This window comes from Oreochromis aureus, linkage group 13, assembly GCF_013358895.1.
Source record: "Oreochromis aureus strain Israel breed Guangdong linkage group 13, ZZ_aureus, whole genome shotgun sequence".
NCBI lineage: Eukaryota > Metazoa > Chordata > Actinopteri > Cichliformes > Cichlidae > Oreochromis > Oreochromis aureus.
This window is the reverse complement of record NC_052954.1, coordinates 25,653,638-25,678,615: the sequence shown is the minus strand read 5'-3', so window position 1 is coordinate 25,678,615 and position 24,978 is coordinate 25,653,638. Positions and strand designations below refer to the sequence as shown.

The 24,978-nt window shown below is 37.8% G+C and overlaps 2 protein-coding genes across 3 annotated transcripts; both read right to left on the bottom strand.

The window, feature by feature from the left end:
• Positions 1-1,004: 1,004 nt before the first annotated feature.
• hhat (hedgehog acyltransferase) lies at positions 1,005-16,967 on the bottom strand. Of its 2 annotated transcripts, none has more exons than XM_031746777.2 (12): positions 16,849-16,967; positions 15,812-15,960; positions 15,665-15,729; positions 15,309-15,422; positions 15,028-15,222; positions 13,927-14,139; positions 13,430-13,607; positions 11,617-11,767; positions 9,833-9,868; positions 7,174-7,375; positions 6,573-6,717; positions 1,005-2,187 (listed from the first exon to the last, which is right to left on the bottom strand). In XM_031746777.2, exons 2-12 carry the CDS (start codon positions 15,930-15,932, stop codon positions 2,102-2,104), a joined length of 1,506 nt encoding a protein of 501 aa, XP_031602637.2. In that variant the 5' UTR covers positions 15,933-15,960; positions 16,849-16,967; the 3' UTR covers positions 1,005-2,101. The 2 variants fall into 2 exon arrangements, with proteins under 2 accessions (XP_031602637.2, XP_039477689.1); XM_039621755.1 differs by lacking the exon at positions 16,849-16,967 and adding an exon at positions 16,425-16,556.
• Positions 16,968-17,551: 584 nt separating this feature from the next.
• Positions 17,552-22,927, bottom strand: myoz1a (myozenin 1a). The gene is made up of 6 exons (XM_031746698.2): positions 22,702-22,927; positions 21,009-21,095; positions 20,547-20,734; positions 19,554-19,824; positions 18,446-18,611; positions 17,552-18,362 (listed from the first exon to the last, which is right to left on the bottom strand). The coding sequence occupies exons 2-6, from the start codon at positions 21,091-21,093 to the stop codon at positions 18,128-18,130; spliced, it is 945 nt and encodes a 314-aa protein (XP_031602558.1). The 5' UTR covers positions 21,094-21,095; positions 22,702-22,927; the 3' UTR covers positions 17,552-18,127.
• Positions 22,928-24,978: the final 2,051 nt, after the last annotated feature.

Below are 24,978 nucleotides of genomic sequence, written 5' to 3'. Positions count from 1 at the left end.
GCCTTTTTCAGAACTGCCTTAATAAAACAAGGTGCTGGAAACAGTCATCAGAGATTGTTGAAGATTTGTCAGCTTCGCATCCATGTTGTGACTCTCCCATTCCACCACATCCCAAAGGCGCTCTATTGGATTGAGATCTGGTGACTCTGGAGGTCATTTGAGTGCACTGAACTTGCCATGTTGGAGAAACCAGTTTCACATAATCTAACCTTTATGGCAGGGTGCATTAAGGGACCCAAATTATGCTCTTCAAACCATTACACCACCACCACTGGCCTGAACTGCTATTAAGTGCAGGATGGATACATGCTTTCATGTTATTTATTTCAAATTTTGACTTAACCATCCAAATGTGACAGCAGAAATCAAGACTCATCAGAGCAGGCAAGATTGTTCTAACCTCCTATTGACCTGTGTGAATTGTGATGCCTCAGTTATCCATTTTTAGCCGATAGGAGCTGCACCTGGTGTGGTATCCACTGCTGTAACCCATCTGCGCTGACATGGTGTGCACTCAGAGATGCTCTTCTGCGTGACTTAGTTATTTGAGTTACTGTTGCCTTTCCATCAATTCAAAGTAGTCTAGCTATTTTCCTCTGACTCCTGGCATCAATGAGGCATTTCTCCCAGAGAACTGCTGCTCACTGGGTAATTTCTCTTTTTTGGACCACTCACTGTAAACCTTAGAGACAGTTATTTGGGAAAATCCCAGCAGATCAGCAGTTTTTGAAATACCCTGATGAGCCTGTCTGGCATCAACAACCATGCTATGTTCAAAGTCGCTTAAATCACCTTTTCCACCATGTCTACATGCTAAAGTGCAATGAGTTGCTGCCATGTGATTAGCTGATTAGCTATTTGCATTACGACCCTTAGAAATGTTGAACAGTTAAACAACACACTGATTAACACGGAGTGTATATAAGGCTATATTATAGTTATTCTTAGTATGTACAGTATAATACCTTTTTTTTTTTTTTGAAGTAAATGGAGTGAATATTGAGTAATATACATTGACATTTAATCTGGCAGTGTAACTTTGAACATACAATTTGAAAGTGCCTTAAATACCCCCCAACACACACACAAACACACTGCTAAATGGTTTTTTCTTCAAAAAAAAAGAGTCAGTCGGCATTATTTACGTCCAACAACATCTATCAGCTCTAATGCACATTATTCAGCAGTGTCACTCTCACCGGTGTAATCAGCCTATGACTTGCAAAACCCCCTTGAAACACAAGCTTTACAGTAAATCACAAATGGATTGGACTCCTCTGCTGTTTCATAACCCTCAGTGTTAATCGCATTGCTTTGACTGAGCAGGCACATTCTGACAGTCCTTGATGACCAAGTACTTGACAGATTTGGACAGATGGCGGATGAGTTTTGCAACAAAATGAGATTTTACTTTTGTCTAAATTTAGTTGTTATGTTGACATTTTGGAAATGAAAGGTGATTTACTATGTAACAACAAATAAGCCAAAAACAGCTTGTGTTTATTTCACAAGCTGTAACAGCTTGTCATTCATTACATCCCAGATGTAATAAACTGATAATCAACACGATTCGTATTTTGAATCAAAAGCCGAAGCTGCATATGCTTTTTTTTTTTGTCAGCCATCTACATCTGATTGTTTTTTGTGGAGAGCTACAGGAAGATGGTACTTTCTTCAGCTTCCTGCAACTCCGAGCAATACCTTGTCAAAGTCATATAACCAAGAGAGAGAGTCCACATTTTCTTTTACAGTTTCTTAGAATAGCAGTGATTTCATCTAGCTTACTGCCTCACGACTGCTATTACAGACTGCCCTAAATTTTCAGCATTTTATTACAGTTTGGGTACACTTACATTTCACCCAAAGTTCAGAAAACTTTCTCTGTAAGTATCAGCTTACAGACAAATTTTGTGCAGACCTGCGGGTTTTGGAAAGTGGCTGCTCAGCCGTACTTCAGCCAGGTTTGGACAGGTTGTGTGGCTATGAGCCAGGTCCACCACAGTGAGACTCTGGCTGGTGAGAGCAAGGCAGTGGAGTCAGCAGGTTGTTGTATCTGTCCAGTAGCAGGGATTCTCAGTCGCTGCTCTTAAGTCAAGGTGACTCACGGTGGGTGAGGAGTCCACTCAAGTCCAATCTGAGCATAGCAGTAGAGGAAAGCTAGCATTGGTGGGGCCATGGTAGACCAGCCTGAAACAAAAAGAAAGCAAATATATTTGCATGTTTTTTGATTTACAAACTATCTGGATAATGAAGTCTATGTGTTGTTGTCAGTTATTTAATTATGAATGAAGCTTAAACGCAGCTTAAAAGTATATGCTAAGTGAGTAGGTTTGCTCATTTCCCTGTGCCATACTGCGTCGTGTTACGTTTTTTCCTCCTTTTACTATATTTAGCCGTTTCTCCGAGGGTCGTGCAGGCAGGTAAGGACAGCTGTCTGCACCTGCTCCCCAACTGGCCTGCCTCCAGATTATCTCAGTAACCTGCACCTGCACCCACAATGCTTTTCAATGGTCTATTCTTCTCTATTCATGCCAAAATCTAATTCACATACACACTGGCTGCTTTATGCACAGCTGTACTGTCAGTTTGCTGTCTGCGTAAAAAAAGGTTACATGAGCTGAGGCCAGAAAAGCTTTATTATGATGCAAAATATTTTAATGGCGCACAGAGGATAAGTTTTGTGTTGTGTAGTATGCACAGTGCGTTTCTGTCTGATTGCAACCGTCTTTAAGAAAAGCCTTGATGTTTTAGTAAATATGAACTAATTATTAATCACACTGGGTATAACCATTTTCACATAAGCTATCATTTTATGAAGCCTTTCTCACCTGTTTATTCATTATTTAAACCCCTCTAGCTTGCATGTACATTGTGAGCCAAGACATCCCAGTGTTTTGCCTTTGCAGGTATCTGCATTTCATTAACACCCTCAGTGTGAAATATGTTCTCCAGTCAGTCATCCAATCTTTAACGTGGCCAACAACTAACATAGTAGAAAGGCAAAGTTAAAAGAAACACTACTAGCCAAACGTAACTTCAGAAATATATTGGAACTGATTGTATTTTTTAAAAATGTATTCAGTGTTTTCAATGCTTCTTGATTATTGGCAAAGTTTTTTGCAGGCAACTAAAATCTAAACACAAAATAAAACCAACTGATGACCAGAACAACTTTTCAGATAAAAGAATCTTAAAAATTGTAGGTTAGCTCTTTTTTTTTTCCACCTCTTTGTTTATATAATAGCACTAGAAAGGCAGAAGTAGAGGAAAATGTGATTGTTTTCCTACCGCTGACAGTCACTCAGTCATTTTTCTATGGACTCAAGAGACTGTCCCATTTCTTATCAGTGGATTATGGATTCACCCAGCTAACAAAAGCTAACTAGCCACTGCTAGCTTAGCAACTCTACGGTCTTATCCCAATCACAGTGATGACTGCTTTAAAACAAACAAAGAAAAGAAAAGAAAGTCAAATCAGATAGGTGGAACCCTTATGATGTCCCTATCTTTTACATACAAGATGTGTTTAGTGCTACTTACTGAATGTTAGCATGCTTGCACACTAAAAAACTAGCTTACTGAAACGCTAATACTATGGCTTAACAGTGTAGTGGTTAACAACCTGGCCTAACACACAAAAGATTTCTGCTTCAAGATTTGGAGGAGACATAAATCCTTGGAAGGGTTGAATTAAGAAGGACATCTGGTGTAAAAGTCTGTGGTAAAATGAAATGCGTGGAGTCATCTGCTAAGGCGACCACAGTGGGTAGCGCCGCATGTTTGCTTTGGCAGGATTTTTATGTTGGATGTCCCTCCTGACGCAACCCCAGAAGGGACTTGTGTCTCTTCCCAGAAAGTACTATTATTATTTAGACAAAACAGAATGTGCTAAAATTGGGAACAACACACTTTTGTTGCCTAAAGTAAATATACAGCAATTCTACCAATGTTAGGTAAATGTCCTAAGGGGAAATACTGCCATTTTTAGGACTTCATGTGCCTTAAATTGAGCTTTAAGGAATATTTGCAGTTAAAAATGAAACACAGAAAGTACTCCTTGGGTAACAGTGAAGATGTCATCAGCACATTTGTGTGTGCAATAAACAAAACAAAACAAAAAAAACACATAACACTGTAGTGGTACTTTTTGCTGTGCTTGTGTACTCTTGAATTAAAACTTGGTCTGTCTCTTAGTTGTAACTTTAGAGTACATGGGGACTTTCAGGTGCAAGACTCAAGGGGACACTGTTAACACAAACAACTTAAGACACACAGTGTGTTCAGAAAATTGTTTGTTGTACATTTTGCCAGAAAGGTCAGGGAGCAATTACACTACTGCCTGCACCACTCACAATCCCAGACACTCATGTTAATGAAACCACAGCTCCCTCTCTGCGGTTTCCTGTGAGGACACACGCAGACACAAGTAACTGCCTCAGGCGTTTCTGCTGGAACCATTATATCTCAATTTAAAGTGCAAAAACACATGTAATCAGTGAAAGAACCGAGCTTATTAAGTGATTTGTTAAATCATGTATTTCTAATTTTCCAGTCTTTATTTTTAGCATTTCAATGATCTTAACAAATCACCATAAAAGCAAACTGAGATTCTCAGCTATTGCGCAGCTCTTGCTCTGAATAATTCACAACTGAAATGGTATTTTCAAACACCATGCACTTATTTTTAGGTTCCTCTTAACTTATTTACACCGAGACTACAGTCTTGTGAGCACGAAGGAGGTCAGGAGTGCTAGAGGAGGTGTAAAGTTACGCACCATTTGCTGCCTCCAACAAAATTTTACTGTGACAATGAAGCTTAAGTGGTGACTGGAAAATACCCTGTCAGACTGCTTAGGGTTGACTTTAAGAGCCCACAGGCTGTATAAACAGAAATGCTAAAATAATAAATAGTGATAAAGAAAAGGAATAAAGCAGTGCTTCAGTTTGTGGATTTACACTCACTGCACATCATGAACTAAAATCTGCATGAGATGGAAAGATGGTCCTTTACCCTTTATCTGTCACCTGAGTTTACATCTTGCCACTGCATTCGTGGATGATATTACACGACCTTTAAATCTAACAGTAAACCATTCACATCAATACTACTGATCTTCACATCAATATATATGTATTTTTTAAATGAATGATAACAACAATCTGTCATTGTGAAGAAGAAAAAAACGTCCCCGGCACTACATAGATCAGCTTAGTAACAACTGTCATCTCTTCAAGTCCCTTTTAAAATCCTATTTTAAACAGCAGGCAACCCTTTTCAGCTCTCATGAGCACAGTGTAAACCATAGTTTCAGCACCAAACATAAGCACACTGGCACAGTCTGGGACTGGCTGGTAAATGCATTTAGCAGCTAAAGATTCACTTATTTCCCTCAGGAGTTAGTAGAGTCAAAGGAAGAGCTGGGAAGCAAGAGAGAATGAAGCAATTATGCAGCTGTTTCCTAACATCCAACACTTGTACAAACTTTACAGGGTAGAAATGTTGTTGTTGTACAGCTTCCACCGCTGCTCATAAGTGGATAAATGTCATGTTTTGGTTCAAGCTATTGCTCGCTTTATTTTGTAATCACTGCTTCTCTTCTGTTGATGTAAGTTTTACTTCCTGCAGTAACTTTTTTTCTATTTGCCCCTGCCTTATTAGTTTTTCCTGTGTCATCTTCCACACCTGTTCCCTGTCTCTCCTGTGTTAAATCAGCGACTCACCCAACAGTATTTATATAGATACACTCCCCAGTTTCCACAGATCTCTACCAGATTGTCTTATTCCTTCTTATCTTTTTGTGTTTGTCTCGTTTGTGACTGATAATTGGATTTAGCGTTTGCCTGCTCTTCTTCTGGATCCTTTGCTGGGCTGCTTGCTTTACTGTCTGTGACCTTTGCCGGTTTTGAATAATAATTTACATTTTGGACTTTTAATCAGCCTCTATGTTTACTCATTTATATCGCTAAAATGTGGCAAACTCATATTCAACTCAATTTAAATTCCACATTAAAGTTTTGGTTAATATACAATATTGATGATGTGACATCCACTGATGGGCTTTTTTGTACCGACTGTGCTCCCAGCCCAGCAGCGAGTGCAGCTCAGACTGCTTATCGTAACTAGACAGGCTTCAAGAGGAGCTGCCATCTTTCTTTAGGTATCCAATGAGCCAAAAAAAGAGACACTGGGAGAAAAATAGGTCCTGGCACAACCACATAAGCAGATGTCTCTTTATTTGCCTGTGCAGATTAATTAAATTAGAAAAACTGTTAAATACACAAACCTACAGAGAAGCAAAATTTTTAATGATTTCTTATATTTTATTTCCGATTTTATTTTCTAGTACACACTGGCTGTCTTTGCTCTGTTGCTTTAGAAAAAACAATATTTAGCTGCTCTCATCGCTGAGGGCAAACATGTGATGACCTACAATGCAACTCAGCTGTCAAATTAAAAGGAGCACATGACTGATAATCCACACTGGAGAATGTACAAATGCCAGCTGAAACAATCCTGCAAAATAAAGCCACACGCAATTCCCACTGAGTGAATGTTGTGGAAAGCAATTTACCGTGAATGAAGACACGCTTCCAGAAGATTCTGCCAACATGTATTCCCCCAAGGAACACCAGATTAGAAAGGATGAGCATAGCAGTGGAGAAGGCAAAGACAAGGGCGATGCATCGCCTTTTCATCACCGCAGAGAAATTCTGCTCCTGGGAAATCAGAAAAATAAATACTAAGAGGTGAACCACAAGACATTTCTATTGTACATGGCAGAAGGAACAGAGAGGCACCTGGCACAAATGAACTGTGTGACCATAAACTAGGTGGATTTCACGGTGTGCCCTCAGATATGAGTACTATATTGAGAACATGAACCATCTCCCAAGGCTATGGCCAAAGAAGCAATTGGGAACAGGCTTTTACTAACATGAATATTTGAGGTTAACTGTACTTCCCAATTAGATGTGACAAGATCCAGCCAGTTTGTCTCCAGTCTGTAATTAGTGTGCCCTCTCTAGGCATCATCTCTCACTAAATAACATAATATGACCTCTTTATTTCTGACTGCAGGAGAGATTTTTATTACATCCACACATCTTAAATGAAAGACTCAGTAGGTAATTTAAATCTAATGTTTTAGCACTGTCAGTGGATTTCAAACTTACAACTACGGAGTGAATAAAGGTCGAGGCAAAGAGGGACTTCACAGTATTTTCCACCAGAACTCCAGCCCAATTCATCAGGGCCCAGTACTGTAAGAAGTCATGTCCGCCGTGCCAGAGGCAGACGAATCCGAACGCAACACCAGTGGAAAACATTTTGCAAAGAGGACCATGGCGTGAACCTCCCAGTGGAACATAGATGTATCTGAAACACGAGTACATGACATAAAAATAACAGTAATCCAGTGTCAACAGAATACAAAAGGGGATACTATCCTGTGTAAAGACTAACCAATGCAAAACATTGCAAGTGTAAAAATAGCACCACAATGCAAAGATGGATTAATCAGAACCAGAAAAAACTGCGCGGTCATGCTGATTTTACTTTTAAACGTGGCTTTGACGTCTAGTTGCAAAAATAGAGGCAAACCAGATAATACTAATCAACCTATTAACAACTCTGGAGGAGAGTTAATGTTTTTAAGTGTTTTTTTATGATTCACACACATTTAACCCACTGTCCAACTCACAAATTCTGTATTATTCAACACTTTAGCGCACTTCTTTTTGCTCCTGGTTCTGACTTCAGTGTATCAGTTAATAAACTGTGAGGATACACAGTTAAATAAAAGAGCGACAATTCTCATGAGGTAATTCATCAAACAGTAAAGCTATAGCACAGCTCCTGCAGTTCATTTTTGTGGTTTAGATTAGATTACGTTCCATGTGGTATAAAAATAGCACCTCATGTGATAGCACACTTGATGTAAATAGCATTCAGTCGTTATCAAATGCAGAGCATGTTGTGAAGAAAAATTGCCTCAGATACTGTGAGAACCTTGTCTGTCCCAGAGGTACTGACAAGAGTCTGAACATGCTATATCACTCCAACACACTTAACAAACAAATCATTGTGTGCAGTGTTGCTGAGCTGGGAACTCATTATCTCAGCCACCCTGTGGCTAATCAATGTTCCTGAAAGATGAGCCAGCATTTTCTAAGCCTGAAATAGAGTGGCCAGCTCGGCCATATTGAGGATGAAAGTAGGTGCGAAAACAGATGGAAAGGTACCAGAGTGTCGGAGCCAGAGGAAACTGAATACCTAAACATGCAGAGTATCTATCCATCTAATACATTCATTTGGATGTAGATGGATTCTAAACAGATGTTTTTCAAAATATGATAATATCATGCTGTACATTAATCTGTGATTAATCAATGTGTTATGTAACACCTGATTAATCCAAGCAGGTGGTGCAGACAACAACATGCTCACAGGCTTTATCGACTGTCATTAGGAATTAAAGAGTGTAGCATATATTATTGTTGTTGTGTAGGCATGCAGCTCACTTAATCTGTTTTGCTTTAAATGCACTAAAAACCAAAGTTAATTTCTGACCTTGCACCATACCTGACCTATTCCCCCACTTACATATTTGGAACCAATATTTACTAAGGTGTGAGATCAAATGCTTCTGCTCGTGTGTAGCTGCAATAATTCAATCAATAACCCAGTGAGAGCTCTTTTGTTGGGCAATAACTGAATGCGAGTGAAATGGAGAACCTGAGAGACGGTGGCACACAGACAGGAAAAGCGCAATGGAATGGCGAAGAATGAGCCACTTAGCTGCCCAGGGAGACGGAGTGTCAGTGAGTCATGTAGAGTACATCATTTAACACCTACGCACTCATCTAACGCTCTTCAGACAATTTCTACTGAATTTCAGAACTGCATTAAAACCTCTTTAAAAGCACTTTTGCAAGAAGGAACGTCGGGGGCATTGTGTCATGGGTATCATTTTGCATCTGCGGTAGGATAATTGCAACTGATGCCATTAAGCAGGAGAAAACAATTTCCAATGGGCACAAATTAAAATGGAAACTTGCATTTGCAATTTAAATTTTGGGATCTCTAGCAAATTAATTGGAGCCATTTTAAATCTCTAATATGCATTCTTTCATAAAAGTAGATGTACACATGCACCGTCATACTGTACCCTTCACACAACTGAGAAAAAAATAAAACCCCAATTAGCAAATAATAACCAAGACAGGGGAACATTTCCACTGTGTTTTCTGACAACCATGCAACTGTAGCGTTGACTAAATGTAGCAACCTGCCTCCACCAAGCAAACCATAAACTCCCAATAGGCTGCATTCAGCCAAGTGTGCATCATTAAAAGCGAACAAACCAATAATGTGTGTTGTCCAAAGTACAAGTGTGCAAATTAGAAATGCACATATTAAACAAGGAGGCATTTCTCCAGGGTGCACGGGCAGCGCCACAATAGGGGAACTATTCACCAACAACATGCAACCTCATAATCATGAGAAAGCCTACATGCAAATGCAGCATCCTTGTCCATTATGATGAAAAATGTGGGCAGGCAGCAGGAGAATGGCATGTTTTTTTTAAGGTTATTCAGCTGACAAGTTCAATGCCCCACAGGAAATAAGCTCTTTTTAATTGCATAATAGATAACAGATGCGATACAAAAGTATTCCAAATATTAGATAAGACAGACATAGATAAAGACAGACAAATAAATAGATGCAGATAGGTAGATATTCTTGAGGCATTACTTGATTTAGATGACATTTCTCATTTTAAGTATGCATTAACATTGGAATTAGTCAGTCCATCGCTGAAGTGCCTCTTACCTGATGAGCCATCGATACAGCCCCTCATCAAAGTGCCTAAGAGTGAAAAAAATACATTGAGTCACAAATTTACATAATAATAATATATCATTGAGTAAGAGCCAGCTGAGCACTGGGCTTCATATAAACTGAGACCTGTGCAATAAGTATGTTTAGCGCATTTGTGTTTATGTGCTTCCTCTTTGTCATTAAGAAGATTAGATTTGGCTCAGTCTATAACTGGAGTTGTTTCATCAGCAATGTTGATGGATAGCTTTATGCAATCCATCAGTGATTTCGACCAGCACACACAGAGGCTCGATTGGAGTGCATCAGTGTCAGCACACTGGTCCGTCTATCCCACAGCCGGGTTTTTTTTTTTTACTGCTATACCAACCCACAGCCTTCTAGCTCAGCTTTTTGTACTCTAAATATGGGGAATTTCTCACTGTTAATTACATTTGGGAACAAGACTGATTGTACTGGGAGAAAGTGACAAACTGCTGGGATACTCTGGTAATTTATAACCAGGATCTAAACCCAATTTGAGTTGCTCCTTTTGTTGCAGACGGCAATATGTTCAAGGTTTGCACTTAATAGCATGTTTGTTCTGTTTAAAAACTGCCCAATGCTATACTAAGCTGCTAGTTTATACGGCAAGCTAAAACGGTCCTGCAGTAAAGCGTCCCTTGATGCAGGATATAAGCTCTTGTAGAGAGATTTAACTTCATGGTGATGATGATTATTACTTTGGAGGATTTATTTTTAAGATATGAAGAGTTGTTTCAACTGTCTACCCTTAACCTTAACCCATAAAAATAAAGTAAAACCTGCCATCATCATACACATGAAACCTGATCATAAAGGTGAATCATTTAAGAGCTAAACAACAAATAACTGCACAGTATAAGCTTGTAATAGATAAGATCAAATGAATGTATATTTTGCATTATAAATACATAAAGAGATTTTCTGAAGTGGCAAAGGCTAAATACTAACAGCACTCTAGCACAAATGTTCATCCTTATTTATACACTTCAGTGTGTTATTGTTTTTGTTAATGAAATACCTGCTGAATAAGATTCCTTGTCCCTGTGTAACAAGCGTTTTCCTTTGCATGTTCATTAACTTGAGCAATTGTGACCCCTTCAGTATAAACTAGGAACAGATCTATTAGACTAGTTTTCATTTTAATTGAAAAAATAAGTGAAAAGACAACTTATTTGTATTTTTTCTGCTCAATGTGACAGAAATAATTCAACACAAGCACATTCTAAACCACGAAACAGAAAAAAATCAAAGCATCTTTCCTGTTTCTTACAATTACACAGCACTGTGTAAAATAATAATAAACCGGAAATATCCAGGTTCCTTTAACTGACACACAAGTAAAATTGAATTATTAAAGCTTTTGGTTTCACTCTACAAGGTTTCAGTTTGTTTCATAATTTCCTTGCTGTCTAAACAAGACTGCAACAAACCTGCTGATTAAGAATTAAAGAAAAACAATTGGCCTAAAAATAATAGCTTAACGTGTGCTTATCATTATGATGAGTCTGAAAGAATGATCTTCAGGTGATCTTGTGTAAGATAACCTGTTGTTTTTATTGTTAACAACATAAAATGAAACTATTTTCCGCGCCCACTTTGAAACTTGACAATAAATGACTTTGTTTTAATTTAAGGTCATGATGAAAGGTAGCTTTTCTAGTAAAGGGAATATTTAGCAAAGCTGTAAGAGCAGTATAGTACTATGTTTATTATTCTATCACTGTGGTTTCCCAGAATTGATTCCACTGTCTTACCTCCACATGCCTGTGAAACTGTACATGATGCTGACACAACGGGGAAGCTTTGGGGGAACCAGCTCATCCAAAGTAGCGAGCATGGATGGAAGGCCAAACAGTACCAGATACTTCACATAGAAGAACTGGACCACAGCTAGAGCAAGACCACCTGTGACAAAGATGAAAGTAGGTGGTAAAATGAAAAGTTCTTATTGTAAAAAAGTTCTATATAATCCTCAAACGTATGTTAGGTCAGTTTTATATTTATAAACAAATCTCAAAAGATATATGGGAAAGGAGGATTAGATGTGATTTATTTGTTCCACAGGTTTTACAGTCATCTTATTGTCCAAAAGTCTTGATCTAAACTTCATTTCTTCATATTTTCTTTTTTATTATTATTATTTATCATCTGCATGGTATTATCCAGTTTTATTATGCAACACAGTATAAACCCTCTTAGGTAAGCTTTCTTGTCATTTCTTTAAGTTGTCTTCAGAAATAGTTCTCCAGGATTCTTGAAGCACATTCCAAAGCTCGTCTTTGGATGTTGCCTGTCAATCCCTGACTGATGTGTTCTAATGTATGGTTTTCTATCCAGGCTTGTTTTTACTGCATTAGCAGTATGTTTGGGATCAGCATGGTGGATCAAAATCTGATATACTGTACTTCACAATTCCATAAATTTTTCCAAAATCCCTGACAACACTGGCTGAAATGCAGCCCCAAACCATGACAGAGCCTCCACTTGTACCTCTCTCCTGATCTCCTCTCTACATACTGACAACGATTTAAACCAAAAATTTCAAATTTGGATTAATTACTCAGTAAGATCCATAAGATAAGATCAGTGATTTTCAGTCCAGTTTTTGTATAATTTGGCATACATAATGGCCACTCTTCCACTAAGACTATATCTGATGAAGCTCTGGCAAACAATACACGAACCAACTGCAGGTCCAGAAGCATCTCTTAGGTCCTTTGCTGGATTTTGTTTCCAATTTCTGAAGGATATATCCTTTTTGTTCATCTGCAGTATAGTGATTTTAGGCCACTTGTCCAATTTCTTCACATTTTCAGATATGCCAATTGTCTAGCGAACAGCTTTTTAGGAATCTCCTTGTTGCAAAAATAATATTTTATGTCTGTCAAACTTGGCATTTTTCATATAGTGAACGAAGAAAATTGGAACAAATTATGTTTTTGCAACAGGCCAATAGTAACAAAGTCTTTCAGACCTTCAGAAAGCCTTGAGACGTTTGCTTTAAAATACCACTTACAAGAAAGTCTGGCTTCTTGGAAGCAAAATATAAAGAAATGAAGGATTAGATGGCACCAATTCAATTGTGTCAATAAGCAAACTGTGCTCAGATTGCAACGACACAACTGCCCAGAAGTTTCTGGAATAAACCAGATGTAGTGCAGGTTTAACATATAACCAGTAACCTTGGATTACTCAAGTGTGTGTTTCTCTATTATATCATCTTCGACATAAGTTCATAATCCAAGAGGTGTTTTAAAATTCATGTTACCAATTTTTGCTTAAAATTCAAAGAATTTATGCAAGACATTTTAGACAACCACCTGCATAAACTGTATATCTGACTCTATATGCATGTCAGAGGGCAGCCTTGCTAATTTCGAGTGGGCTGATATTTAACTTAAGTGCAAATAAATTATTATATCAAATACAAACAAATACACACATATATGAGAAAGTTTTAAAACTTACATAATCCTGTGGTGGTAACATGTAGCAGGTAAATGTAAAGTTTAAATTTTAATAAAGCTGTGCTGTTGGTGGAAAAAAAAACAGAGTATCAAGACTTGCCTAAGGCCCAAGGAGGAAGAATTTCTATGTAGGTCTCATTAGACTGGATGGAGTGCATGTACATGACGTGGATCATGTATTCTGCAATACACCACCACAAAATGATCCGTCCTAATCTGAGCACCAAGTAACTAAGGGCAGATTCATCCCTGTTGCTTTCCTCCGCAGACTTCTGCATCTGTAAGTGGAGCAAGAGAGCATGTTGTTAAGGACTGCCAGCTGAATCTTTATTCACCTCCCAAAACCCCTCCCCAAATCTCAGGGTTGTAATAAAAGAGCCAACACATAAAATAAGGATAAGTACAAAACTACAACAAAAAAAGATAAGCCGATTAAAAAAAGACGTGAATATGTGATGTTACTGCTCTTTTGTACTGTAAAAGGGAGATCTGCTCTCAGGAGCACCAATCAGCTTCAGTCTCTTGCAGATAAAAAAAAAACAAAGAGGAAAATTTGATTCTCAGTTTAATTTAGAAGAATGCTTTGATGTCTCTTACCTGCTCAATGTAGTTTTTGTAGGTTATAATGGGTCCATTATAGAAAAAAGGATGATAGAAGGTATACGAAAACAGCCAGCAAAGCTGCACAACACTGCAATGGTCTTCAGGGCTCCAGCAATGCTCCAGGCTGAAGCTGATGAAGCGCAGACCACAAACAGCAACACTGAAGAGCAGCAGATAGTGCTCCTCATCACTCTCATACCAGCCTCTCTGTGTAATACAGTGGGAAGGCCAATTACATGTGACGCATTCCATCAAAATCCTTGCATTAGTAGTAACAGCACAAAGATAGACACTAAATATATATTCTATTTATTTATACAGTATAGGTAGACTATACTGAAATGGTTAAGTTACATTAAAAAATGAATCTAAATGTTTGCATTTTGTCTGAAATTATTTCTATTTATCATTTATCATGGAGGAAATTGAACCATGTGATGTGGATATTCTGTAGGAAGGAGGTGAGTGACCAAATGGTTCCCTTAGTATTTTGCGCCCTCTTGTGTTCTTGGAAAATATGACATTTAGTAACAATCACAGAAGAATTAAGGATAAAGGAAGTTTTCAAATTGTAACTGGATAAAGTGCTGCTATAGAATAACAATAGGTTTTTACAACAAAAAAAATAGTTTAATATTATTATTTATATATTTTATATAGCCCTGTGATGGGCTGGTAAACTGCCCAGCATATACCCTGCCTTTTACCCCATGACATAGCAGTTAAAAAAGATTTTTTTCATATTTTAAAGGATATATAATCTCCTGAAAATAAGAACTGTGTTTTTATGATCTTACAATGACCTCTTCATATTTGCAGATGGAGTAGTCTGCCATTGTTTCTACAGTGGTTTGGATGGGACAAAAAAAAAAAAAAAACCACTCACTGGCAGATACCTGGCTTTGTGTTTGTTTGCTAATACCAATGTAGAAATAAAACAGTTTTTGCAGAACAGTCTGTGGTTTGTTGTTGATGCAGTCAAAGTTACTATTTTTGTGTTAGTTTTAGAACTAGGTGTTGCTTTGTAGGTGTTCAGAACACCTACAAGCGTACAGGAAAAGATTTATTGTAGGAGTTAAAGCCAAGTCAACCCACCTGGAGGTCTTGAAGTTCCTTGATATGAGGTGTGTAGAGCAGCAGCAGGTTACATGCCCACGACAGAGCGGGCTTTCGCAGCTGGGCCATAGAAAAGGACAAGCCCAGATGTACTAGCAGCACACTCACACCTTTAATCCCCAAAACACTGCTGGCTGCTAAGAAGCCATATATCGCAAGTGCTGGCACTCTAAGCTGTTGGAAAAACACATAAAAATGTGTGGGATTAAACGGTACCACCTATATCATATTTAAAGATTACTGTAGCAACAGCTTCATACCTTGGGGTAAAAAATGCTGGTTAATCTTGATAAGACAGCATGACCAATCAGAGTCCACAGTAAAGAGTGCTTAGCCCAGTCAGTCCAGAAATTCCACTCAAAATCTAAAGGGTCCTGATAAAAGAAAACAATGCACTTATAACACCTGAAACCTGTTCAAAAGCAGCTTTAAACAATGTAAATCTGTTAAGGTATTTTATTTCTATGCATCCATTAAATTGAAATTATTATTTTGTTATTCTAAATTTAAAATTAACTGGAAATTACCACAAACCTTTAGCGCACTATGAAGTCTTAAAATCTAGTCTGTTGGTTCAGACATGGCTTTACATCAATAAATTCAGCACTGAACTTACCCTTTTAAAACCCTTAACAAGGCCCTTTTCCAACTGGAATTCTCTCTCTAATCCCGCTTCATACTCTGGGGCAAAAACAGGATATAACAGCTTCATTTTTTGTCTCATTTTATCCAACTAATTTTAGTAGTCATCTTTCTACTTTACCTTTGCTGAACCTGTGAAGTTGATAGAAAGAGTAGAGATGAGAGCCCAAGGAAAGCACCCAATAGACAAGGACCTCTGTCCTTGGCAAGGGAGCCAACTGGGCTTTTGATATAGATGCCATCAATGAAAGTCAATCCGCTATAGTATACCTAAAAAAAATTAAAATGACCATAGACTAAATTACACTCGGCATATAATATCACAGTGATAATTACTCAAATACATTACTTGATCTATTAGAGTTGTAATTCCTAGTAGAGTTATGTTTGGACACTATCTGCTGTAGTTCTGACTCATTTCATGTGGTAAATATATTAATATTTTAGAAAGAAAATCTTGCATTCACATGTTATTAATAGTTAAACAATGCAGTACTGCTTATACAAGTTTTTTTTTTTTACCAATTTAATGCAGGAAACCACGAAAAATTGCAACAAGACACTGTAAATAGTTCAGTAGTGATACTTCTCAGTAATTCTCATAATTAATACACTGTTTGGGTGTGCATATACAACACAAAGAGAAGGTAACAAGAAGACTACAAAGGTGGGAGAACTTTCTTTAGTTTAGTTTTAAAACTGATTTTCACACATAACCTATTTTAAATACATACTTCAATACACCCTGAGATATATCCTTTAGTTGAAACACAGCAGAAGCTTATGTGGAGGGAAATTATGTGTTTTTTCTTTTTTTCTTTCATTCTACTGACTGAAGGAGGCACAGCGACTGCAGTGCGTGTCAGTGCTAATCCGTAGGCTAGCACTGCGGTCGCTAGGTAACACTGTCCAGAGATTGCTGGCCATGACGTATCGACCCTCTTAACTGCCTAAACAAATTAACGTTACTCTATACCAGAAACCGTCTCGGTATTTCGTCTTAAAAAGAGCCCACTGACATAAAGTCGGTGCATGTATGTTTAAACGTGCAAATTTGGGCATTAATTTTCGAGGTTTCCTGGGAAATTCCGTAAGCCATCCCACCAAAATACATATTTAGCTAAGCTAGCTCATCGGTTGAAGACTTCGTAATGTTACCTAGTAATACTGGGCTGGTGTCCATTGCGTTGTTGTAGATTGCAGACTTTACTGTATAATAGTGCTTGGACAGTAGATTCCCCCGGTATCCAACATTCAAAGGTATGGCATTCTTCTTTTGCTTTTCCTTGGCTAGAACTTTTTGGAGCATGACTGCCCCCAATTGTGCGGGAGTTGCTTAGCTGGAGAAGTACTAGAGAAGTAGAAGTAATAGAAAACGTACTTTTTACGTACGTACGTTTTAGTCGTGATTTCATTTTTAGTATTGGAAGTTCAGCCGAACTCATAGCAGTTACTCACGATTTCTTATTTTGTTTTTACTATAAGCTACCAGGTATTTTCCAGACTTTCAGGAATTTTCAGATAGTACTGTAGACATTAGTGTGTATGGTTTTTTGTTGTTGTTGTTTATATTACTCTCCATTTCTTGAATGAAAAATGAGAAGATTAATTAAATACAGAACTGTTAAACTGCGTAAACTAGCTTAAATGTTCCCAGTCATACATCCATTAATGTTTCAGCACACATGACATTTGCCAAGTGAGTATACAATTTGATATGGGTATGATAAGGATGATCTTTTGTTTGTTTTGTTCACTTCTTCTTTTCCCCCCAGACATCCAAATAGTTAATAACATTTCTGAAATTTACATTGTACATACAAATACTGTATATTTCAAGAATTCATTCAGAGTGCACTAAATTATTTACAGTGTTACAGTTTATTGTGGAGAAACAGTGTTGTGTTGTTTTGTTTGGTTAAGGGATCAGCAACAGCATGCATTATTGAGTTAAACAAGTTTTGGGTTTTTATAGCGCAGCAAATCAACAGACATTTGTAACAACAAAAAAAGACAATGTTGAGCGATAACAGTTATGGTAACAAGTTCAGACAGCCTGCACAAGAGTGACTTAGCATTCATCATCTATTCATCATATATGATTCATTCCTCAATGGGACATTCTGCAATTTTTCACCTACAACAGCAAACTTTCAGACAAATTAAAGGACTGTTTGGCTCAACTTATAAACTTATCAAACAGACATTTGATGTTTCATCTCCCCATAACAAATAAAGCTTTTTGCTTTACAACAGAGCATGTTAAGATCAGGACCTCATTTTGTTTGTACGCTTTTAACTGTCCACACTGGGAGATTCAAATTCATCAGTGTAATAGTTAATTATAAGCTCAACATTTGTGTGTGCATGCTATGGTGTATGCATGCAGTTATTCTTGTGTGTGAGTATGTGCATAGTAATCAGTATGAATATGCTTTCACAGCTCGTCGGTCTCTCCATCGAAGGGCACAGCATCCGTCTCCATGTGAATGCTGCTGGGCTCGCTGCTGCCCACCCAGCCAATAGGAGTGCGATTGAATGAAGGCCTGCAGCTAATGTCATGATGGTACACAACTGCAGGTTCAGGCTCTTCTTTGGTTGCCTCAGCTTCTGGCAGCTGAAATTTCAGAAACTGATTGGCCTTTTCAAAACCGCCGTAGGGCATGGCACTCCTGTCAAAGCAAGGTGAAAGGTTAATTAAAGCTCCTTTTTTTATTTCACAAATCTTCTACATATCAGACCTCAAGGGAACTACCTGTTGAAACACTTGTACTGGGGTAATTCCTTTTTGGCATTGGGATGTGGCATATTGGTTTTTAGAGTGGCTAACAGAGTCTCATCACCCTTCATGGCCTTCTCCCATGGGGACACGTAGGTTTTCACATGAATTTGCTTCTTAGTACCATCATGTTTTCCACCTCCTGTAAAGAAAGTCATCCACATGTGCTGGTAACTAAAACTTAAAAATAAAGGTTGTGGCATGATTGAAATGCCCCTCTTATGCATGTATTGCTGCTAGAAATTGAAAGATTGTGACAAAATAAACCACCAATTTATCTGCAGACAGACAGCTTTTATTTTAGCTTTCTCTAAATTTAGTTGTGCTTTTGTTTCATGCAACAATGTGAGGGGTAGGAGCAGCTAAAAAGATCTATTTTTTTTTCACTTATAAAACTACCAGAACTGGTGGTTCAATAAAGGATATTTATTTGTATTTTAATATCAAAATACTGACTGTTTGCTTCAAAGGTGAATCCATTGGATGAAACACCATTACTAGCCCAATAAGACCAGCAGCTGGCCATTCAACTTGTCCAGCATACTTTTTTAACTGGCCTTAGGCTATTGTTGAACTCCAGTCTGCCAGAAACTGCGACTTCCTGCAGTGCTTTCTTGATAACCTCATATTGGAACCTATTTGGGTTTTTTGCACTATGGCTTGTGTATAGATTAAACGCACAAAGTACCTCATATCAAATAATGAGGTTTAGAGTTGCTCATTATCAGTTTTCTCCAGGCTTGAAGCCAAGCTTAGCTAACTAACCAGCTGGTCGTGGTGGTTTGAAGTTTATCTTCTAGGTCAACTTTTAGTAAGAAAGCAAATACAAATATTCAACACATTTTGAATAGTTCAGTGTATATTAGATGTATGTAATTTTGCAAAAAAATAAATATATATATAATATATATATAGTGTACACTGTTATTTTTTATTAACTTATAAGGTTGTCTTTCTAGATGTATTTCTCAAGATGTAAACACACTTTGTTAATGCATTTTAAATAATTTTTGGAGAAATAGCCTTCTGTACATAAAACAGAATTGCACTACAAATGGCCAAAAGAAAAAGAAATTAGACAAACCTTTTAGTGGAGACCACTCACTACTACCTTCTCCTTTTCCACCTTTCTCGCCCACACCAACTCCTCCTGCACTTCCTGCTCCACCTGCACCTCCCGATCCTCCTGCTCCTTTGCTTCCAGGCTTTGGGGGAGGCACAGGGGCCCCTCCTCCTGTTTGTAGCCCTACAAAATTCAGACGTCCAGACTCCTTGCTAACAAAATGCCCACCGAGGTTTATTATTTGACCTCCCACTTGACCTCCCAGGGAGGGAACAAACTTCTGAAGGTTGTCCTGAAAGAAAGAGTAAATGGACTGGTTGTTATATATAGTGCTTTTCTACTCTACCTGAGCACTCAAAGCTGTTTATACAACTTGCCTCATTCACACAACCATTTTTTTCTATGCATAAGTGCTATCTATCTAACATTCACACACATTCATGCAGCTTGGGGTTAGTCTTCTGCTCAAGGATATTTGGTATGCAAAGTGGGTGCAGCCAGGGATCAAACCACCAACCTTCTGATTAGTAGATGACCTGCTCTACCTCCAGAGCTTCAGCCACCCCATATATAGCTAAGTATCGCCATTATAATCAATCATACATCATACAATGCTTTGATTTGTACTTACTGAGTAATAATGATCAGGACTTGAGCATTAGAATAGTTAGAATTATGATTGTGTGGCATTTATCTGCTTCAAGACCAAAAAAAGACTCTTATATCACTGTTAAAATCGATCAGTAATGATTATTATTAAAGCCCAGGTGACTTTACATTTAAATAATCACCATCTGCATGCTAGTACTAGGTTTCTTTCAAATATTTATATCAACAAAAGCAAAATTGTAAAGGTATAGATACAGTTCTTCAGGTGTTACCTTTCTTCATGAAATTCAAAGCTATTTCAAGATTTATTTGTCTCAAATTCGCTTGGATTATCAACCTAGTGTCAATAAATTTGCATTGCAATGACAAACAAGACTTTGTTTTGTTTATGAACTAGGCTCTCACCATGGACTCACTACTGAAGACATCAGGGTTGTTCTCATAGATGAATTTCTCCACTCTCTGCTGTCTCATCCTGAACATCTTGGATCCTCGGTTCTTCAGCAGGGAAAGCTCTTCCAGCATGATGTCTTTAGGAGTCCTGATCTTTGTTCCCAGGTCAAACTCCGATGCCTCTGGCTCTGACTCATATTCTACGTAAGTGAGAGCCAAACAATGGCCCTAACATTGGTAAATGAGATCAAAAGTAGTACTAACTCATAAACATCATTTCATTAAAGAATGGTATCCTTTATTAGTAAAGTAGATTGACTTAATTGTACTGCAAATAAGCAACTCGTTCTCTAATATTTGTACCCCATATTTGTTTTACCACCGTGTATTTCTGTGTACTGTGTTTATATGAAAGAGCTCTACTGAGCAGTGGTAATTTGGTTTCATAGTCACGTCATTTTATGCAAGCCTTACCATCCTGAGGGATATGTGATAGGTCAGTTATGATCTTGGAGGGCTTTTTCCGCTTGGTTAGGGGAGCAGGTGTTCCCAGAGGCATGACTTGAGGGCCAGGGGAGAACACAGAACATTACTTTTGGTTAGAAAAATATAAAACAAGTGATGATATTAACCTGAACACATACTTAAGCAATGAAACCCTTATGTTCAAGAGTCAAAAGTTAATTAATGTTAAGTAATATCAAAACTTCTCCAGAAAAAAAACTCCTGAAAGGGATTAAGTCTAGATAAATAACATAGAAAACTTTAAGAGGCTTAGTATGAAAAAAAAGTAAATTAAAAAAATAGAAACCAAATAAGAGACAGTAATTGATACCTTCAGTTGTAATTTTCTATGTCACACTACACATCTATATTCAAAGGAATTCATAAATCACAATTTGACTCTAAAGCTTTAATTGCACTGAAAGGGGTGTTGTTGCTTCAATTTTATCATTGATTTGCACCATAGTCACAAAATAACTCTCAACCATCAACACTTTACCACCACCCCTGAAAGTGAATCCCCAGGACCTGAATGTATCAGACAGACTGACAGCAAGAGCCCTCCTCATTTTTCAAGTTCAAACGGGATGTCAGTGCCCTCAGATTTCTTACATTCTCTAGTGAAACAGATGTCTGCCCCGAAGGAAACATATAGCTCAATATGTGTTTCAGTTTTGTTTGGAGACACAAGATCTGTACGCAGTCTGTGCCAATGTAAACAGAACCGTGTTATGGTTGAGACAGAAGCCTCAGGCTTATTAAAAATGATGGAATTATTTGTAATATATTATCGCAGTCTCTTGCATGGAAACATAAAGGTGGGCAAACTTCCCTCTATCTCATAGGCCAAGCTATCCATTGTGAAAGACATGCATCTGGTTTACATGTAATTATATGCGTGCGTTGCATAGTGTTTTTGTCTTTCTGAACAGATATCAACACTTTCAGCTCTCACCAGTTTCTTTAAGGCCCAGTCAAGTGGCAAAACATCACATCACATCTACTGGCTGTAACTCAACCCACTGAAGCTATTTTTAAAAGCCATTTCCAGCCAAGACATTTTAGCGACATGGAATGGCGTCATTCGGCTATCAAATGGGCTCAACATAACCCTTAAGAACACACACCTCCACAAAACAATTCGGACTATATATTTGGCCATCTCTCAAAACAGGTGTACAAACTGGTTTAGTTAATGGATGTTAACGAGGAGGATTTTCAACACTGTCTTTGAATTCCCTTAAATAATTAAAGGCTCAGACAAATCTGTTCTCAGATTTACCAACCCCTCTCAGGGTTTGGCAGCGCCATATAAAACATATGCTACACCCACCGAGTGAGATGATCAGCACATTTACCCACTCCTTTGATAATTTTAAAAACAGCAAAGGAACTTTTATAGCTATGTTGCATCTGCAATTAATTATTTGTCATAAAATTAAACTGCTAACTGATCATTTTTATTTATTGAACTTTTGAGGTCTTGCATTAGTTTCTCCTTAAGATCAGCTGCAGAAATATGAGTGGGACCACATTGTTAAATGTGTTAAATCCCTCTCACGGTTTTTGCAGTATGCAAAACTGAAATCCTCTCAGTTATGAGCTGTCAGTTGATTGGTAGAACAAATGGACACAGTGATTTGTGGGATGTAGATCCACTTACCGAGTTTTTGTTGTTGTCCTGGCAAGAAAGACAGACCTATAAATACCAAACAGTGAAGAGGAGACCGAGGGACCGATGTTGGTGATCTCGATCACAAGTTTACAAATCCCTCAGTGCCTCTGACCCTACGTTCGCCTGGACCCAGGTCCCGGGAAGTGCAAAACCCAACCAGCACTCAGATGGCAGCTCTTTCAGGGGGTTGGGGCTGTTGGTGTTCGTATCAAGACGGGAGGAGGAGGTTGAAGTTGAGTGTATGAATAGGGATTGAGGAGGGGGCAGGGGGGCATTAAAGTTAGGGGAGAAGTCTCTGTTGGCCAGCTGAAACTGCTGATGGTGATATTAAGGGAACAAAATCATTCTCACAGATGGCTCAGAAGCCTATATTTAGTAGCAAAGAGTGAGGGGGACAGAACCCAACTATAATATAACCTCAGAGGACTCTGGGGTGTGTTTAGGGTACACAGAAAGACTTGTCAGTTTCCCTGAACCACTGAATGTGATGGACATGCAGACAATGAGGTGACAGATATTTAAAACATTTTGTGCAAACCATCTGAATGTAGTGGAGTGCAAACAAAGAACAACAATAACTGTCAATAACTTTTATTTTTCTGTAAATGGACTTCAGACTACAAGCTATTACCTGTAAGTCTGTAAGTTGTTCACCCAGAAAGGGACTAGAATTATAAAGAGACTTAACTATAGTTACTTACTATTAAATAAATTACTACTAGTAATTTAAACCCCAAAACTACCAAAGATGTGTCCCTAGTATCCTTACTGGTAACTGTATATCTTCCATTTTAAACAAAAACACAAATTTTTGCTTTCTTGTGTGCAAAAACACATCCTGCCTTTGACATCACACCTTTTCCCAGGGCTTAAAAAATCTTCAGTAAATATATGTAATTACATTGTCATAACAACAGTGTTATCTTTTAGGTGGGGGTATAACAATACTAGATTTTTTCTACATTATTATAGTGATGAACAAAAAAATCACAATACTATGGGAAAGTTTGGACAAAATGTAATAGCATGCAATACAGGCATATGATCATGTGAAAAAGAAAGTTTTCACAGGGGTCTATGCAATCCTGTGAAAAAGTAAGTACATTCAGTAGCTTGTAGAACCACCTTTAGCACCAATAACTTTAAAGTAATTTTTTTTTCTATATAACTTTATTAGTCTCTTACATTGTTGTGGAATAATTTTCTTCCATTCTTCTTTACAACACTGCTTCAGTTCATTGAGGTTTGTGGGCATTCATTTATGCACAGCCCTCTCAAGATCTCACCATAGTATTTCAGTTGGGTTGAAGTTTGGCCTTTGACTGGGTCGTTTCAGCACTCTTTTCTTTTGTTTTTCAGCTTTTCCATAGTAGATTTGCTGCTGTGCTTATCCTGTTTCATGACATGCTTGAACTGCCAGGCAGATGGCCTCACATCTGACTATAGAATGCTTTTGTAAAAAGAGGTGGTGGACTCTGTAACTGCAAGGTGTCTAGATCTTGTGGCTGCAAAAACAAACCCAAATCCTTGTAATATCTCTGAGCATTGCATGGTTTGACCTTGGAATGAAATTTGCTGGGATGTCCACTACTGGGAAGATTGTGACATTGTGCCAACACAACTGAATGCTTCAATCCAGCAAACTGTTTTGCTGGATTGAAGCCTAATGAGTGTTTGATTATTAGCACCTGGCTGCTACTTACCCCTTAATTCCTATGCTAGCAGTAAAAGAGTACTTAATTTTTCACAGGACTATACAGTCCTGTGATACCTTTCTTTTTCATATGACTGTATAAACATGTATGTAACTCTATAACTCTCCTTAGTGTGTATTTTTTCTTTTTTGTGCAAATTTTAAAAAGGTAAATATACAGTTATATACAGGTATCATATGTACAAATTGACACAATATGAATGTGTCACTTTTAAATATTACTGTTACAATTCATATATATTTATAAAAACATGATTGTTAGTTGGCAAAATAATCCCAGGGGTCCTGAGTGAATGTCAGATTTTATGTGCTTCATTTGATCTAGAAAACTTTGACTCTGAAGCACTAGCTAAATCTGCAGTTGCTTTCTCTGAAAGTCAGTTAACTTTGTATTGTTCTAGTGTTCTTGAGCACACAATCAAAGTAGAAAATGCAACTGGTAACTTTGTGGCTCTGTTTGGATGTTTGACTGTATTCAAGTACAATTGATCTATATGCTATGTGCAACATTGTTCTTAAGTTAAACTTCAATTCCAAGTGAGATGTATCTT